General features: G+C 50.7%; 6 protein-coding genes across 6 annotated transcripts; 2 read left to right on the top strand and 4 right to left on the bottom strand.

Annotated features, from left to right (window-relative positions):
* Nucleotides 1-193: 193 nt before the first annotated feature.
* Nucleotides 194-1,448, bottom strand: TRIVIDRAFT_85177 (uncharacterized protein; the record flags this gene model as incomplete). Its single annotated transcript, XM_014104124.1, has 4 exons — nt 194-587; nt 664-951; nt 1,012-1,207; nt 1,324-1,448. The coding sequence occupies 4 exons, from the start codon at nt 1,446-1,448 to the stop codon at nt 348-350; spliced, it is 849 nt and encodes a 282-aa protein (XP_013959599.1).
* Nucleotides 1,449-1,639: 191 nt separating this feature from the next.
* On the bottom strand, nt 1,640-3,144 carry TRIVIDRAFT_72510 (uncharacterized protein; the record flags this gene model as incomplete). Its single annotated transcript, XM_014104125.1, has 2 exons — nt 1,640-2,386; nt 2,452-3,144. The coding sequence occupies 2 exons, from the start codon at nt 3,060-3,062 to the stop codon at nt 1,858-1,860; spliced, it is 1,140 nt and encodes a 379-aa protein (XP_013959600.1).
* Nucleotides 3,145-4,090: 946 nt separating this feature from the next.
* TRIVIDRAFT_32034 (uncharacterized protein) lies at nt 4,091-5,767 on the bottom strand (the record flags this gene model as incomplete). Its single annotated transcript, XM_014104126.1, has 4 exons — nt 4,091-5,086; nt 5,172-5,297; nt 5,432-5,541; nt 5,686-5,767. The coding sequence occupies 4 exons, from the start codon at nt 5,765-5,767 to the stop codon at nt 4,091-4,093; spliced, it is 1,314 nt and encodes a 437-aa protein (XP_013959601.1).
* A 1,540-nt stretch (nt 5,768-7,307) lies between these two features.
* TRIVIDRAFT_167618 (uncharacterized protein) lies at nt 7,308-8,487 on the bottom strand (the record flags this gene model as incomplete). Its single annotated transcript, XM_014104127.1, has 4 exons — nt 7,308-7,938; nt 7,997-8,085; nt 8,141-8,314; nt 8,453-8,487. 3 exons carry the CDS (start codon nt 8,244-8,246, stop codon nt 7,534-7,536), a joined length of 600 nt encoding a protein of 199 aa, XP_013959602.1.
* A 4,483-nt stretch (nt 8,488-12,970) lies between these two features.
* Nucleotides 12,971-13,585, top strand: TRIVIDRAFT_54862 (uncharacterized protein; the record flags this gene model as incomplete). The annotated part of the gene is made up of 3 exons (XM_014104128.1): nt 12,971-13,156; nt 13,281-13,459; nt 13,522-13,585. 3 exons carry the CDS (start codon nt 12,971-12,973, stop codon nt 13,583-13,585), a joined length of 429 nt encoding a protein of 142 aa, XP_013959603.1.
* Nucleotides 13,586-16,415: 2,830 nt separating this feature from the next.
* TRIVIDRAFT_198365 (uncharacterized protein) lies at nt 16,416-17,243 on the top strand (the record flags this gene model as incomplete). Its single annotated transcript, XM_014104129.1, has 1 exon — nt 16,416-17,243. The coding sequence occupies one exon, from the start codon at nt 16,416-16,418 to the stop codon at nt 17,241-17,243; it is 828 nt and encodes a 275-aa protein (XP_013959604.1).
* Nucleotides 17,244-17,892: the final 649 nt, after the last annotated feature.

Below are 17,892 nucleotides of genomic sequence, written 5' to 3' on the forward strand. Positions count from 1 at the left end.
TTGAAGTTGGAAGTTAAAACTGCTGACATCATCAAAGATACGTAACGTCATTCGTGCTGAGCCTCGGCAGGTCAAGAATGCGTGACAGCATCCAACGATTTACTTGGGTTTCAACAATGGCGTAACTATGCTCAAATACATAATATCTTACATCATCTTGACTATGCGTTTGTGTCTTTTCATCCCTTGTTTCGTCAAAAAGAGGCTCTTCATGTCTCGCCATATGCCAACGGCCGCTTCAGCCAGGCTATGCTATGCTAGAGATCTAGTCCAGGTGCTTCTACACTGAGAAATAGCCTCCCATCTCAACTCCGTTTTCGTTGCCTGCCTTGCCCTCTTCATGATACTCACCTCTCGCCGGCCAATCGTCGGCGCTGAACCTCTCCCAAAGCCTTGGTTCCGCTCAGGAAGGCAGCGACGCCAACAACGCCAATCGCCGGCAGAGTCTGGAACAAGTTCCATTGTGTATAGTAGAGGAAGAAGACACCCTCCATGGAAATGATTGATCCGAAGAAGACAATGTGCGAAATGGGAGCATTGCCCAGAGCCTTCTGCACATGTGTAAAGTTTCCACCAAGAGCAAACCACTGTCACAAGTTAGCATATATACGTTTTTTTTTTTTTAAAAAAAAAATCAAGTCCATTGCGATTCATAGAACGTACGCCGATAAACAAGGCCGGCACAGTAGCCAGTACGGCAAGTGCAAATGTAATGGAGACGATTTTGGGAGGGTTCTTGGGATCGGCTCGGAAAATGTGGTGGATCTCAGCAAGCTTGCCATATCGCAGCGGCTTCTCATAGCTTGGCGCAGCGGTGGCCGGGTCCAGCTTGACGGCGAAATCGAAAACAGGGGTGACAGAGCCTTCGGAAGAGCCAAAGGAGCCCAGGATAAGGCTGGCCTCGAGGGGTTCTTGAGATAGAAGTAGTTGGACGGGAAGATCTTTCTGAGACTGCCTTGCGCATTAGTTATTGCCAGCCAATTGATCTCTAGTTCGCGGGGTTCAGCATACAATCTCGACCGTTCCCTTTCCAGAGTCCTTCACGGTCAACGGGAAAGGCGCCTCTAGACCAGATGCCTCCTTTACGACCAAGAAAGCTTGGTGCGGTCGCTTCGCCGTAGAGCCATCTTTCGTCGTGAGCGTCACCTTGAGCTTGTCCTGGTGGCCCAGAGTAAGTGTGTTCTGCACTCGAGAATTGCCGCTGAATCTGTAATTACAATTGTTAGTAAAAAGTTATTTCCAATTCTCGTGTTGCTGAAAAGAATTGTATGGCTCAGGAAAGTAACAAGGTCGAAGCTCAGTCTTGGCGCCGGGAAAGCTCACTTCTCTACTGCACCATTGCCGCTTTTCGAGGACACTTTAACGGTACCGTCCGAAAAAGTCCATGAGGAAGCGGCAGAGGCGACGGTGGCGAGTGCCAAAAGTGTTGAGGCAACAGAGAAACGCATGGCGACAGACGGCGTTGGTGCGAGGAAGATGCTCCAAGATGACAGCTTAGAGAGCTTCTGTCCTAAAGGTTACGTGGTTGAGTCGCAGGGTGGGGCTCTGATTGGCCGGCCGTCATGTACAACACACGGTGCATGCGACACTATGCACTGTGCTAAATTGGTTGTATCCCTTGACGAAGATTCAGTGTTTTCTAAGCAACTAAGGCATTGTCCATTGATAAATCACTATGAATGCTACTTTCTGTGAATTTTATCGATATATACACGGCAGTGCTAAATACAATGCCAGCTTCGTGATAGCTACAAGTTTGGACGCAACAAGTCGTATCCTCTGGCTGTGGTCTACAACGGCCGGGGTCAATCAACAAGCAACCATATCTACTGATCATAAACCTTCCCCCTAACGTAGTCATAATTCTGTTTTTTTGCTGGTCTCAATCGTCGTTTCACTTCTCTTCTCCTTGGAGGCGGCCTTCGGGAAGTGTCCGGATAAGTCCATCCACTCTGCCGTGAATGCCAGGACGAGCTTTGTCCAATCCATCACAGTCGGCATGTCAAGATGCTCACCATCATCCGCCATTGTGTGCCACACTTCAGGAAATGGACTGGGAATCAAGTGGAGAATGTCGACACCTCGTCTGAGGAAGGGAATGTGGTCATCCTCGATGCCTCCATAGCCAAACCTATCGGCACGCTTCTCTGCGTCTGGTAGGAACGGGCCATCAGGATTGGATTCGAGCAGTCCCAGGTCCCGCATGCGCTTCTCCAGTGCCGCCATGTTCCGGTACGCCCAGTGGGTGGTTAGAAAGTAGGATGGCACACGGGGGTTAGGCGACCCGAGAAGATCCAAGAGAACAAAGAGGCTGATGGAATGCAGAGGCGTCCTGAAAGTTGACATGGAAGGATGAAACTCAGACTCCCACGTCTCAGCCAATGATCTATGAAGACAATGTTAACAAAGCCAATTCAACGCGAAAGGGGAAAATGCGATGGGGGCCCGTACCTTGCGCCGTACAGCGAGTCCGTCTGCGTCCAGCGCACGAAAGCCTCCTCTCCATCCAGCAAGAGGATCTGCACCCCAACACCAGGTTCCAAGTCATCGTCAAAGCCGTCGCCCGCAACCTTGGCATCCCACTTGGACTTGAGCGCCCCATCGATGCTCCTCGCAATGTGCATCAGCATCGCACACGGCGCCGCGCTGTCCGTGGCCCCAATGAAATCCTTGGGGTCCATCTTGCTATCATAATGCGCCACCAGCGTCAGCCTGCCGACTTCTCCCTCGCGGAACCCTGGCGGATCGCGGCGCAGAATGATGTTTGAGAAGGGTATATCATTGTTTCCAGTCGCCGGCGTCTTGGAGGTTGAGTTCTGCCAGAGGAGTTCCCAATCTGGTAGGCTGGCCGTGAAGAAGTCGACAAAGTGTTGCTGTGTCTTTCTCTGTCCTTCAGTGCCGGGCACTCGCGGTATGAGGATCGGAGCTAGGAGCTTCCCATTATGAATATCGAAATCGTCGCCGGGAGACGGTAGTCTGCGCAGGTCGTCGTCGGTCAGGGTCCCAATGCCGAGAGCTGCGCCCACGAGGCCAATCAGCGAGATCACGATGGACGCCCGCATCTCTGTCGTCTATGAGGTCGCTGACAAGCGATCTAAGAGGCTCCAACCTGCAGGGCCAATCCGCTCTCTCCCGCAGTAAGAGAGACCAGCGGCAAAAACAAAGAAAAGCGACGCCAGGTAGAAGGAGAAGCGTCTAGGATGAGGTTGTCATCGTCTCGGCAAAGGCTACATACAAATGTGTTATCGCCAGCCTGGTGTTATCTTAGCACCAGCCAACGTTCCAGTACGGGGTGTCGTGGCCACTGCGGGTGCGGAAGCCATCCCGCTAAACCGCATTGCGGAGCCCCCTAGCCCTTGTTCTGTCCCTGTTCCTGAGCATTGTAGAGCCGCTGCAATTCAGGCGTCGTTTAGTCTGCATGTGGCTTAGGGAGTTTGGGATTGACCTCTTCAATAGGTACCATTGATGGTACAGGTACTTAATTGAACTGCCGTCATGTTGCTATTGAGTCGTCACCCATTGATCCGGATTGCACTAGAATGCAACACATGGCACCTTAGATCAATTGGGAGAATATCCCAGTATATGTATGTTGTTAAAATACCTATTATTTGTAGCAGTGACTGTTAAACATGACGTTGAATCTATATAGCCCCCGGATTAATAAGGTATACCAAATAAGAATATTACATGTTGCCCATCTTGGCCCGGAAATCCCAAGAACCGGAGCATGCTCATAATAAAAAGCGTAAAGCACCAACCAAACGCCAAGTCAGCCATGCCTGTTGCGCACTGGGTGGCTCATATCATATACAAGCACGTCTTTCCTTCTCTATTCATATATGCCTCCAAACCATATCTTCTAATCGAAATCGTTGTCGAATAGTCTGGCCTCTTTCTTCTCCCCTTTTTAAACCCACCAGCGGTTGTTGAAATCCTAGTCCCGCATAAAAATCTCTAACTTCAATTCATGAGGGCATTACTTGTGTTTAAGGAGCAAAAAAGGTAGAGAAACGTAAAATGAAAATGAAAAACGACAAGAAAAGAAAGGAGTTCACATGCTCTGCGGGGGGACGGTCAATAACACGCTTTAGTGCAACTTGGTAGCGGCTCTGGCAGCCATCTTGTTGGCCATCTGCTTCTCCTTGGGAATGGTGAGAGCGTTGATGCCCAGAAAGTTGCAGATGCTGGTAATCACCAGGTAGGCCCAGCGGAAATAGACCACCACCGAGAAGATGAAATACGCCCACATGTAAAACAGCTCGAGCTGAGGGCTAATTTGGGGAAGACCGATTCGAGGGAGGTTCCCAAGAATGGCACCACCAACCAGCGGGGTGAGCATGACAGTCCAGTATGGGAACGGCTGGCGGGTCAAGTGCGCCAGAATCATCTTAGTTGTCAGACGCCCGAAAACAAAGGACATGGTGAAGCAAAAGAGGACAAGGTGGTTGTCCTTCATGAGCGAGCTGTAGGGAGAAAACACCCAGGCACCAATGCAGATGGTGAAGACGGCCATTGGGATCCATTCCATGAAGACAGGAAGAACAGGGAGGCCCTTTGCTTGGCGCGCACGGGCAACGTTCAGGACGCAAAAGGGGATGTGGCAGGTGACCAGGAGCAGAACCAGCATGCCAACCCAAATATCCCGGAAAGAGACATCTCCAATGAGGTGAGCCACTCCCTCCAGGTGGTCGCCCCAGATATGTGCCAGAGGCTTCGTGAAAACGTCCGGTCCGTAGATTCCGGAGACGATCATGATACCGCAGGCAATAAGGAGGCCTTCGGTCGGGCCGTTGAAGAAGCCAAGATACAGCGTGTGTGTGTGGTACGTCTCCCACGTCGAGAAGAACATGGGAAGGCAAGGCACAAGCGCCGTGAAGATGCCAGAAGGCGACGTGCCCAGTCCCATGGCGGCCGTTTCGAGTAAACTGGCGAGTGTGCAGTTAAGCGAGTCGATGCCGTGGTCGAAGAGCTCGCCCAAACCGCTCGAGGTTCCAGTTCTTCTGGCCTGCTTTCCGTCCACGTTATCCATCGTCTGGTACATGAAAAGCCCAAATGCGAAGCTAAAGTATAGCCATGACGGCGCCTATACGGGATTCCCCTGTCAGCATGTAGATCTTCGTCGTCGCGCACAGCACAATATGAGGCACGGTTGAATGTCGGTGACATACAGGTCCCACCAAATCGGGCATGTAGATGACCATCAAGGCGACGTTGAAGAGAATGAAGAAGAACCCCAGGAGGGTGACCATGTTGGGTGCGAGCCATAACGGCAATATTTCGACAAAGGCATTCCACTGCAAAGTATTCTCCGTTAGCCACCGTCTTCATTGGGTTGTATTCGCAATGTGTCTGCCCGTCACGAGGAGGGGCAGAACAAAAGCCAACTGCAACGTCATGCAGAAACGGAGGGATGACTGGTGAGCCGTACCCATGGACCCAGGATATATTTCGATACCGGCGATTTATCGACGCTCGAATATTTGTACGACTTGAGATGGATCAGGGCATCATCCGAGATGCACTCGGCCACAGCCTGCTCTAGCCCACCGATCCGGGTTAGCCACCAACGAAAAGTAAAAAACGACTCCCTCCAGCTGTCATTCTCGATAGCGCAAGCGACTAGCCACCGCCCAGAACCAAAACAAGCATCCCTCCCCAGTTCAAGACAGACTCTGGACTTACTTGTGTTGGGAGCCATACTGCCACCACCTCGTGTTGAGGTAATATCGCCTTGGTGCAATGGCAGCGTGTTGTTGCTGGACATCGTAGAGGGGGGGAGCCGGGGGCCCGGGGGACGAGGCAGGAGCTTCTTTTAAAAAAAGGACACAAAGGGCGCCAAGGGGGAACCTTCAGGCGCTCTAGGATTGTCTCTGCGGGAGTACTAGTTGGTTACTCCTTGCTCCCGTGCGTCTAGAGTGCGCAAACTTCAGACAAGAATTTTTGGTCGCCCAAGTGACCAAGAGTCTGGTTTCGTTGGGAGGCGTGCATGAAAAGCTGCGGTTTGTGGTCCTCTGACCCCTGTAAAGAGCCTCGGAAAATCTGCCCGTGGGCCTCTAAGTCCCCTGAGCTGGAACCGCTACAGCCCCCAAAGAGCTGCTAGAGAGCTTCCATGGCCTCCCAAATCATAGTCTGAGGGGGGATCATTCAAGCGGGCCCCACTCTTCGCAATCTAATGAGATGATAGTCGCCAGCACGTGAAAGCCCGAAATTCGTTGAGGCGCCAAGACTTTTGACTTGGTGCTAATCTCCATGTACATTTAGTAGAGTAGTGGTACCCGCGATGACACTATGGCTTATCAGAGACTCCAAGGCACTCTACTTGATGAAGTGTATATCACTGGGTCATTGGTGTTACTGCTCAAGTACAGTGTGACGTTGCCATGCCGGGTCGATGAGCCGGTAGGAAGCGCTACTTGGCATTGGACAAAATAGGACGTTGAAGATGTGTATGACAACGGAGCAAGGCACTTTTAGAGAGCGGCTACAATACCCAGCATCCCATGTCCCAAATTGATTGAATATTAAGGTACAGAGTACAGGTAGGCAGTGACAATAGCAGATACCCGAAAAGAGAACCTGCAAACACTCGAATACAGGTAGTAGTAAGATAACCAGTTGCCCCGTAAGATAGGTGGGTAGGTAAAGTACAAGGCGTTTTCTCAGAATCTTGCCACGACAATTGAACCCTACGTGGCCGCTGGGGCGTTGGACAAAGCCACTGGAGCACGAGAGCAAAAACTGAAGCGCCTAAAGACGTTGGTAGGGACCAGGGTGGGTATTAGACAAAGCCCAAATATTTCCCTAGAGCGTGCTCGGTTGGATATATGAAAGAGATGAGGGTCAAAAAGGCGCATAGGCGTTTTACTTCAACAAAGTTTCTTTCTCTTGTACGAAATACATGCACCTTTTTGACAGCTGCAAGATCTCTTGTCAACTTGCAGTCTCGTTTATTTTGTCCACTCAAGGTTTCCCACCTTGCAGCAGCCATCTCGCCAATATGCACGTTAAATTCCGCACATGATTCGGAGCCGAAGAGCTCGTGATTGGGTCCCTTTCAAGGGCAGAGTGCGCATCAACATTGAATCATGGCTCTAGCTCGCCATGATGTCAATCATTTGCCAACTGTCGCGTGATGTCGAAAACATCATGTGCAAACCATAAAAAGACCACAAAAAGGGACGGACCTTTCGAAGCCTGCAGCCATCATAGGCTAAATGCTTGTCACCGACATTTTTCCGATATCGAATCAGCGAGGAGTACCTCTCGCCATATATAATAGGCCGAGAGCAGCTTAACGGGAAATTCAATTTTGAAAGTAATATATTCACGTCAATTTATCGTATCAAAGAGGCATTGAACAGTATTAAGTAATTCCCATGACCAAAACTTCCGGTAGCACGCATAAAGATATGTAAATGTAAGACGCACGCTCCAATAAACCAGCAAACCAATCAAACATTAGGCGATCCGAATTGAGCATCTATCATTTGCTCGACCGCATGATTCTTTTCGGAACTCCCCGCGCTACTCTTATAGCAGAGCAAACCCAACAAACATGCTTCCCAGCAGAACTGCCAGTCCATAGGCTCGTCCAATTTCAACCATAGGGGCTGCCATGGACTTGCCGCCCTTACCGTTGTTGTTGCTGTTACCGCTTCCAGGGGTGCCGGTGAAGATGGTGTCAGGGCCTGCGGTGGTGGAAGTAGCCGGAGCGGTTGATGTCGTAGCGGTCGAAGTTGAGTTGTAGCGCTTGGGATCAGTGGCACCACAGGGGTTGTCCTCGGCGCAGTTGGAAGCACATGTGTTGTCCGAGCCGCAATTGGCTCTGCACTGGACGACAAATTCCTGGCAAATGAAGAAGGGCAATGTTAAGGTATACTCGGAGATGTTGGGCTGCTTGTTGTCACCACAGAGACAACCATAAGTCAACGAATCCTGGAGAACGTATTAGTACGAGCACTTTACACCTACGAGGCTGGGTTCATGAACATACCGCGTTGCAGTCGTTGACCAATGTCGGCTTGTTGGTCGTCTGCTGGCAAATGAGGGGGCATGTCGATATTTCAGAAGCGCACCAGTTCTCTGCTCCATCATTAGCATCAGTGAGCCATAGCCTAATGGCGAAGGAGCATCTCACGTCTTGTGGACAGAGGTACACTCTTGGGGTCGATGTAGTAGCCTGCGTTGGCCAACGAGGCGAATGCCATCGTGGCGGCGATAACGGCTGATTTGAAGGACACCATATTGACTGATATAGTATGACGACGGGGAAACGCGTTCGTGGAGATGTGACAAGTAATACTATAAGAATCTATCCCGAGTGGATATTAGTGATACCGTTCGCGAGACCCAATTCTTGGTTGAATGAAGAGAGGGAGAGGAGAAAGAAGACAAGGCAGCAGACGAGACCCTAGACCCTGGAGAAATGAGGAAACAGCTCTGAACTCACAGATTATGTAAATGGCAACCTGCAGGTGAATGCGGAACCCAAAAGCGAGAGACTGGGAAGGCAAAAGAGGCTCAACAAACGGCTCGTTAACGACAGAGATGGCAGCAGCAGCGAGAGAAAGGACAGGATCAAGAAGGAGGCATGCCCGGAAGCACTTTTATGAGCTGGCCGGCGGAGGCGACGGAGGTCCGGCACAGAATCTCTCCAGAAGACCAAAGTGACCAGGGCGGGTGGGAAGCGAGACCAGGAGGCGAGTCTGGCCACGGGCCCCAGCTCAAGCTTTGCCTATCAGGCCAATGGATGCACAAACGGGCAGCTTCGGTATCAGGCTAGCTCCAGTTCGTGTTCCTCCACAGCACCATCTGGGCAAAGCAAACGGGGGCCCCTGTGAGAGGTCTCACATCCTACGCGGGTCGAGGAGACAAATCAGTACAGCAGGCAGGTTGCAGTGTTCAGGTTGGGCTCTCGCAAGCACTGCTAGTGCTAATAGTACCTGGAGTCACGGCACTATGGCGCTGCTGCTACTGCAAATCTCGCACTCAAAATTGCGACTTTGGCCCTCCACGGCCTAGTGCGTCCACCATCTACCCGACTTATTACTCCAGAGTTCAGTAATAAACGTTCGAGGTCTACACAGGCACGAAGCTACAAGTCATCAAATGCCCGCTAGTGCACATTAGTACTCGTAGCGCGCGTTCGCTAGTGGAAAGATCCGAGCTTGCAGTAGCTTCTCCCCCTTTCTGAGCTTCTGGGCAAGCTAGGAAATGAAGCCAGCGGCGTCTCTCGCACAAAAAAAGGGCAAGACTGCGCCAAGCGGAAGAGGGAAATATACGAGTACAGAGCTGGGAGCAAACAGCCACAGACTCTCCCTTTCTCCCTTCGCAAACACACACCCGACATCAATCAATATCCAATCGTACAACGCAGTGCTTACCTGGCATTCTGCCGTGCCACCGTTCACTGCCTAATCTTCGCAGCCATGTGCAAGCTCGTACTCCGTGCTTCGTACAGGTCGCATTTGCTTTTGCATTTGCAGCTCGTCGGGCGGACTCTTTCATCAAGCCGTCCATGGATCCAACATTACGAGCCCCGGCCATCCAAGCCTAGGCAAAGGGCACTAGCGGCTCTGGGAGGCAGTTGAGCATCGAACCAGGATTCTCCGCTTGACGAGAATCAGAGCCACCCATCCATTGTGTGCCGTATCAGCATCGGAGCCCTTCGTATTGCTATGCTATGCATGCAGATGGAGACGGGAGCTACAATCGCACTTATGCAGACACTTGCATTCAGTTGACACACGCAGAGACAGGTGAAAATGCTCCGTGTTCTCCGCACACTAATGAGCCTCCTCAGAGAAAACAGCACGATGCCGTCACAGAAGTCCGCGAGGAATGAGTCGCCTGAAAAGTTACATTCGTGGGGAGATCCACCTGCGCAACCAGGCCATGGTCATCACAACACTGGCAATGAGAGGGGCGAATATGGGAGAATGCATGCATATCTTACCATGCAGTCCTGAGCTCATTGAAGGTTTTTTTTTTTTTCCCTTCCCTAGTCGTGACAGGGTCTGTGTACAGTCATAACGGAGAGCCCCCTTCGGAGTCGACGAGGTACAAGGGCAATTTCATGACCTGTCAGACATGCATCCCAGTACGAGGCTCCATTCCTGCTCCCTACCTAGGTAGGCAGTTGGTTGCTCGGCCTCATTTCTGCACAGACATGCCTCGGATTCGTGGCATGGGCCCAGCACTGACTGCTCCGTGCTGGTTCTTTTATGGAGAATCTGCCAGCATCTCGAAAGCAAGGCTCAAGCGCAAGTCGGAGCAAGCATCCGTATGCATACATGGACCTCGTGCCTGTGCTGTTGATGCAGAGTGCAAGATAAAGCACAGGAAAGCAGAGATTCCCACCGCCAGCCTGGAAAGCTTGGCAATCTTGAAATCTGGGGCAGGAGTTCAAATTGGAGGGAGGAGTTTAAACCAACCCAGCGATTCGCGAATGAGAGTCAAGAGCCATGCTCGGCTGCGCGAAATATATGAAGAGGGCCCCGTTTAGAATTGTTCTAGTGTGGGGAATCGAGATGGGAGAACGGCTTTTCCATCTGTGGACCAACATCAGACGACGATCAGTCCAGAGCCAAGTGCTGCTATTAGCCAAAATGCTCACATGGGCACTGTGTCGTTCATCACCACTGCGCTTTCATTGTGTGCCGAGGCGTGATGCACCGTATCGGAGCCAAGACGCATGAATACGGCTTACCGGGCGAAGCGATTTACCGCCATCAGAGTCATCTCCTTGAGGATCGACTGACGGTGAGGCACCGCCCCGTAATCTCACTAGCGTTGTTGAAACGGAGTGCTCCTTTTATTGAAGCGTGATACGGCCTTGTATCAGCCAAGCAGCTACTCGTACTAGGTATATACGAGTACTTGTAACCGCTGTTGGCCGAAGATGGGTGTTGGCTAATTGTACGGCCTACTACTTCTACCAAGGCATTCCGTATAATATGACTGTCTCAAACTCGTATATGGAGAGACAGTGGCGACAGAGCGACATGCAAGATGGACTGTTACATGCACCTACTAATCCAATTCGAGAGACACGCAGCTAGTGACAGCCAGTGTGGCCAAAAATATGCGAGTCCCACAGGTGTCTGTCGACCCGAACGAAACCCGACATCCTCGATGTATCATACCAAGCAGCTTCTTGTGCGGTCATATATACAGCACGGCCCAAAATCAACAGCACATGCCCTGCTTTCTTTTGATTTCTATCGATAATACATACAAATTACAAGTAGTCATGAGGAGTCAGCTTATCATTACTCATCCGGCGGCGCCGAAAGATGCTGCATTAAGGGGATGATCACCACCAAGAAGCACGGATCCAATCATGGCTGCTCCGAACGAGAATCTGGATGAATAACTGCTTTCACTTTCACAAGATTTGGGGACTCTAAAATGCCCATACCCACCTTCTCTTGGTGGATAGTCACATTGTCACAGTAGACAAAACGACTAGCCTGGCAAAATCGATGGCAAAATGTCAATATGATCTACAATATCAGGCGTCAATCGCACGGGAAGAGCCAGAGTCCTGAGTCGTGAAGAGAATTTTATTGCCACCAGTACAACTATGTAACTTGGCCAAGCAAACGGCTGGTAAGTCGATAATTCGCCGCTGCTACGTAGCAAAGGTGCATAGCCTGGCCGTTCCCGCCTGGTGGCAAGACCACGTCTCCAAGGACTCAGAGGAGCCATGGCTTCTTTTCCATAACAATCCTATGGTGGACTCAATCCGATTTTGATAGCAGCATCACCAACGCAGCTGCCTCCACCATGAGGTCCGAGTCCTCCTTACGAATCCACACCCTAGCGAGGGCCTCGAGCCTCGAGCCAAAAGATAATGGTAGAAGAATTTTCAGACGCTTTGGTGTTGCTCCTTGCCTCTCGGTAACTAACAGGACAGGAGAAAGTTCAGCCCAGATTTTGAAACTTGGAAGCAGTACTCCGTGGAAATGAGGTAGTCGAGCATGACATAACCACACCTCTAGTCCCTGCTCTATCCAGAAGAGTTGTTCCGCAAACCCTCGAGTACAAGTTTGTAAATGCCCCTTACTTGCATGCTCGCCACATGGGCTCCTTGACCATGGCGATTCCACACGATGTTTAATTTCTGTGGAGCTTCCAAACTCTTTGCAATGACAACAATGGCATCTACATACCTATGTGCACAATATTTGATGCTATAATTAGCACCTGTAGACTCTTCATAAACCCAATTCTCACTATGAGGGGAGCTCAATGGCTGGGTTTCTATGTCAATATTATTTCCGAATAAACCCCACGTTGTGGCAGCTTTTAGCTGCCGTGGGGATAGTTACGCCACTATCGGACTATTTGATATGACCCAGAGACCGTAGATGATAGTGATAGGCCACAAATCGAAAAGACGTCCCGTTTAGGATCTTATCTCCTACATCTACCAACTCTCAAAGTATCTCGCATCTATACAGCTTAGGTACAAGCACTCCACGACAAACCCGGCTCTTCCGATAAAAGCGGCAATCTTCTTTCGAATCCCGGCCCTTGACAGTCCCGCGCAATTACGCTTTCTGCCAAGGGGCCTGAGAATTTTCCCCAGGGCGATACCGGGCCAGCCTCCGATTTCATAACAAGAATAATCTCGATCGATAGCCACGCGAGCTCTACGATTCCTTCACATGGCTGAATGGCGCCGGCTGTAGACCAGGACTATGCGCCAAGCGACTTGACGAGCGAGGCAGGGTCAAGGCCGATTGCCAATTCCGGCGCAACGGCATCGCCAAATCGCATCTTGAGCAGACTAGATACGCAATTTTCCTCGACCGACGACTCCCGTGATCGACATAATGATGGCGACAACGATGACGACGAAGCGCTACGCAATGCGCTTTCTGCGACGACATCTCCGAGCTCCATCTCGTCGCCTCCGCCTTACTGGCCTCATGCTGGCTCACACCAGCGAACCATCTCCAGCATGTCTGCCGAGTCTATCCTGCCTGTAGGCGCCATAAGGCTATTTGACCGCGACACAAACGACGACGACAGAAACAGCGCGTGCTGGGCGAAGAGTGTGGAGATTACCGACTACATTATCGTCAATGGCAGCAACACAAACATTGGCGCATTTGTGGTGTGGAATGTTCGAGTCGAAACGCTCACTGTGAGTATTTGCTTCTTTCCCTTCGCGAATGTGCTTTGGCGAAATATGCTATGCGCGTTTCGCCCCCAAATTCCATTTCGTAGACGAGGCATTGGCTAATGGGGTTCTTTTTCCGTCTATATAGGGAAGCTATATGAATATTCGAAAGCGCTACTCCGAGTTCGACGACTTTCGGCAGAAGCTAACATTATCATTTCCAAACTTCAAAGCGGCTGTGCCGGAACTACCACCCAAGAGCGCAATATTCAAGTTCAGACCCAAGTTTTTAGAGAAGCGTCGAGCTGGACTACAATATTTCTTAAAGTATGAAGCATCTGCCCAATTACACGCTCCTGTGATTGCAACGGACTAACACGCTCTTTTAGCTGTATACTATTAAACCCAGAGTTCTCGGGGTCACCAGTCCTCAAAGACTTTCTGTTTGCGTAATCACGCGTCATGCTTTTCTTCTTCTCCTTTTGCGCTGTCTCGTCCTGAGCACCCTCCCTTTATTCTTTATTGCTTTTAATTTTTAATTTTTTTTGACATTGTTTTTCCTGGAAAAAATGCGCATACCTCAGGAGGAATGTTTTGCCTAAGCACCAGGGAAGCACCCACATGCAGCCGCACGATGAGCTGGGGAAATGAGGTCGAGGGGTTTCCTCTTTGGGTAACATTTTTCTCATCTATTTTGAGCATGTTCTTTGACCTTGTATTACTACAGCCACTGTTTGAGGCTTATGCACGTCGAAATGGCCCGACTTGTTATGTCATGTATGATATTTAAGTATATACTACTAGTATAATGTTAATGAGGAATCTTGAATCAAGCGAGTTGCAGATTTGAGCGCATGTTGTATCAATCTTAGCACACACACACATACACACACTTATTGAGCCTCAATATCCTTGAAGCGACACGCCCTGTACCATGTTCATTGATTCCATGCCTATTAAACACCCGCTAAACGCTGGATACTACTCTGCTCGCCTCAGCCGCTTCCTAAATAGACGCGCTTGCTGAGATGAGATCCGCATGTGAAACTCGCATATTCCATACTGGGACATGCCATTCGACTCCATCTTTCAGTTCAGTTTCCGGACTTCGCTTCACCTGTGCTCCGCTCCGCGCTGCACCGCCTCAAACATGTTGCTCTTGGCCCCCTCAGCCGACGGCCCTTGCTTTGTTTGGTCCAGAGAGTCCCGCTTCCGAAACAGAAACACGCAGAGGGCGGCGTCATGATTGGAATCCTGCCCTATGCCCTTCTTGGCTGGCGCAACGGAATTGGAGATCGACGATTCGAGATTTCGGAGGATGCCGCATGCACGCGCGCGTGGATTTGATAGAACCACGGGACTGGCTTGTGTTGCCCTCAGTACTTGAACATTTTCCCGGTCATATGCAATGGCATTCGAGCGTGCCCGTGCTCATCTTCTGGTTGGTTCTCTCTCATTCTTGGGTGTCCTGGTTGCATGTACGAAAGAGCAAACATGAGAAATATATCGGCACATGCCCGTTCTCCAAGTACGGAATTCGCCATGTTCTTTTGTCCCATTATACTACCTGGCATTTACACTAAGACGGCTTGGAATATGCCAGCGCCCCACGTCACGTCATCACTAAGTGTCAATAGTGAGACCAACCTGATCTGTAATGCCTGTGTTTTGTTTGTGGAATTAGTACCTACTCGTACTGCGTACTGAGAGCTCCTAGTATACTGCTATTCCCACCTCCCTTGTACTCATAGCGCACACTCCGTAGTAGTTCAAGCCATGATAGCCACAAGTCTCGGAACAGAGGCAGTGCTTCTCGGGTCGCCATGGTTCAATGACTGGTATCCCGACGCTTTCGGGCCCTTGCGTCACTCCGTCATCAACAAAAGGGCACCTATACCCAGTTCAGGGGCCGGCGATAGGTGGTCAGCGTCCGATCAGACATGTTACCTTGTCCAGCACAACTGGAACTGTTTATTGGGTCCATAGAGGTGGCCACCGTCTCTTTTTTTTTTTTAGTTCTTATCAGTGTCTTAAGGGCCGTCCTCCCGCTTCTGTAGTCCCGTCTGTTCGCCAAGCCAAGCTCGCCAAGTGCTATAAAGCCTGCGGCCGACCTTGAGTTATCTCCTCACAGCCGGAGCCCATCCGGGCAACCCGAATGTCGACGACGACCTTTTGCCTTCCATTTAACGTGTCATTTCATCTCACAACACAAGTCTTGAACAGAAAATAAGTGTCGATAGCTGTTTCATTTCTTTGTTTCCTGTACTACTTATGCAACCCCGCAAAAGTAGTCTCCTACGGGAGGTCCCGGGCGCTGGATTGATGTAATGATATAATAGCCCACTTGGACGGCACCATGACAACTACTAGCTTCGCTTCGAGCTTCACCACCATCTCTACCTCTTCGGCAAAATCGCAGCAATACATGGACTCGCTAGTACCACCATCTCGGGAGCAGTTTGAGCGCATTGCCCATGTGCAGGAGGAGAGGGAAGAGGAGATCAGACAAAGATTTAAGCATCAAAAGCGAAGGTCGCAGCATGAGAGCAGGCGGAGCTTGCAGTCGAATCGGAGCGATGAGAGGAGCGATGCTGCCCGTGTTATCCAGAAGACGTTTCGAGGATATCGAGCAAGAAGGGAAATGAGTGGGTTTACACTGGATCCGAGTACAAGATGGATAACTGCCATCCGCGAGGCACAGTTCCGCGAAACCACGCGCCCTCGAGGTCGATCATTCACCGGCGTAAGCCAAGATACACTGTCGCTTGGCGATATCACCGACTTTCACTCATCAACCGCACGGTCAAATTGGAAGAAGTTGGGCATGATTGCGCTGCGGGCTGGCCATGATGACGAGGAGGAAGAGTCGGACTCGGATAGCTCATCGGAATCGAGCAGCCTGTCGCCCCAGGAAAAGGAAGAATTAAGGCGACTTCGAGAGGAAGCTAATGCTCGGCGACGGTCAACTGCCCTCACACTGGGACTCCAGTACTGGTTAGAAATCGTGGACCAGAAGCACCGATATGGCACCAACTTACGCATGTATCACGAGGAATGGCGAAAGGCCGACACCAATGAGAACTTCTTCTACTGGCTCGATTATGGGGAGGGTCGATATATATCGCTTGACACATGTCCACGAGATAGACTGGAGAGAGATCAGGTCCGGTACCTGTCACGAGAGGAGCGCCAGCTCTATCTTGCCACAGTCGATGACCAGGGCCGTCTATGCTGGGCCAAAAACGGCGAACCCATCGACACGAGTGAAAAGTACAGAGACAGCATGTATGGCATCGTCCCTATAGACGACCCGGCACCACCATACCGGCCGATGCTGGATCCGAATCCTTATGCCGACTCAGCCAGCGGATTGACCTCGAGCACATCGACCTCATACGCCGAGTCGAATCCCGAACAACATCGCGCAGACAAGTACATCAACCCACCGCCGCCACCACCCGATCAGCATGATATGAAAAAGGTCAAGCAGTTTTCTGTCACGACGACCCTGAACAAACTTCTGCGCAAGGCCGTCAAGGATGGGACGTGGATCTTCGTCGCCGACACATCGTTTAGACTTTACATCGGCATCAAGCAGGCTGGCGCCTTTCAACACTCGTCGTTTCTCCAAGGCGCTCGCATATCCGCCGGAGGACTCATCGGGATCAAGGAGGGCAAACTCAACTTCCTGTCGCCGCTGAGCGGGCACTATCGCCCCCCAACATCGAACTTCCGCGCCTTTATGCGGAGTCTCAAGGCCGAAGGCGTCGACGTGGGACACGTGCCAATGTCAAAAGCATACGCCGTCCTTTTGGGTTTAGAGACGTATACCAAGACACGGCGTGTAGGAAAAGATCTTGTGCATAAAATGATTCACGGGAAAAACAAGACTATCCACCCCAAGGAGATGAAGCGGAAAAAAGAGGAAGAAAAGGATACGAGCAAGAGTGCGCAGAAAGAAAGGCAAGTCGTGGCCGAAGGAAAGCGGCAAGCAGAAGCCGAGAAGCAGGCTCATGTGGAAGAAACCGCCATGAAGGCGCTGGAAAAGCTGCATATAGTGCCCACGGCAGCTGGTCAAGACTCTCCGAAGAGGACTGTTACATATCTTTAGGGCAAAGCATCATTATTCCGGTTGGGCATTTGGTTAGGCATAGGTAGTCCTGTTGGACCTGTTCTGTACATATAAATACCCTGGGACTTGTTTGGGCCGAGCCATTGTTGCTGTATGAAGGAATACATACTAGGCATCTAGATAGAGCGAATTGATATTTTTCACCTGTTGGACACTGCGAGCGCTTTCTGTTCTCTCTACCCGGTATTAGCAGCCCCCAAAAAAACATCTTTGATGCAGCAACGAAGCAATACCAAATAAAAAAGAAAAAGGAGAAAAAAAATGTTAATTTTGATGGATCTACCCCGTAGAGGGGTATTGAATGCTATAAATTGATGGTTGCGCCGTGCGTGTTGCGCCATCCATGTTGCGCCGTCCATATTTGAGGACGGACTTCCAACAGCTTGCCTGAAATCCCTCCACAGAGTACCAAAGTCCCAGGTAAATAGCTCGGACCTCGAAGCTTCAAGACGACGTAATATGAACGTGCACGTTGATGCTAAGCGTGGTGGAGCACTACAAGAGCTCCAAGTGCCCTGTAAAGGGGGCTGAGCGCCACTAAACTTAGGGAGCAGGTCCTCTGTAAGATGCCCCCTCACAGGCGGCTCGGGGGTAAGAGCTACTGGGACCACTCGCTAGAACCGCCAAA

The sequence above is a fragment of the Trichoderma virens genome, assembly GCF_000170995.1.
Source record: "Trichoderma virens Gv29-8 chromosome Unknown TRIVIscaffold_3, whole genome shotgun sequence".
NCBI classification, from domain to species: Eukaryota; Fungi; Ascomycota; class Sordariomycetes; order Hypocreales; family Hypocreaceae; genus Trichoderma; species Trichoderma virens.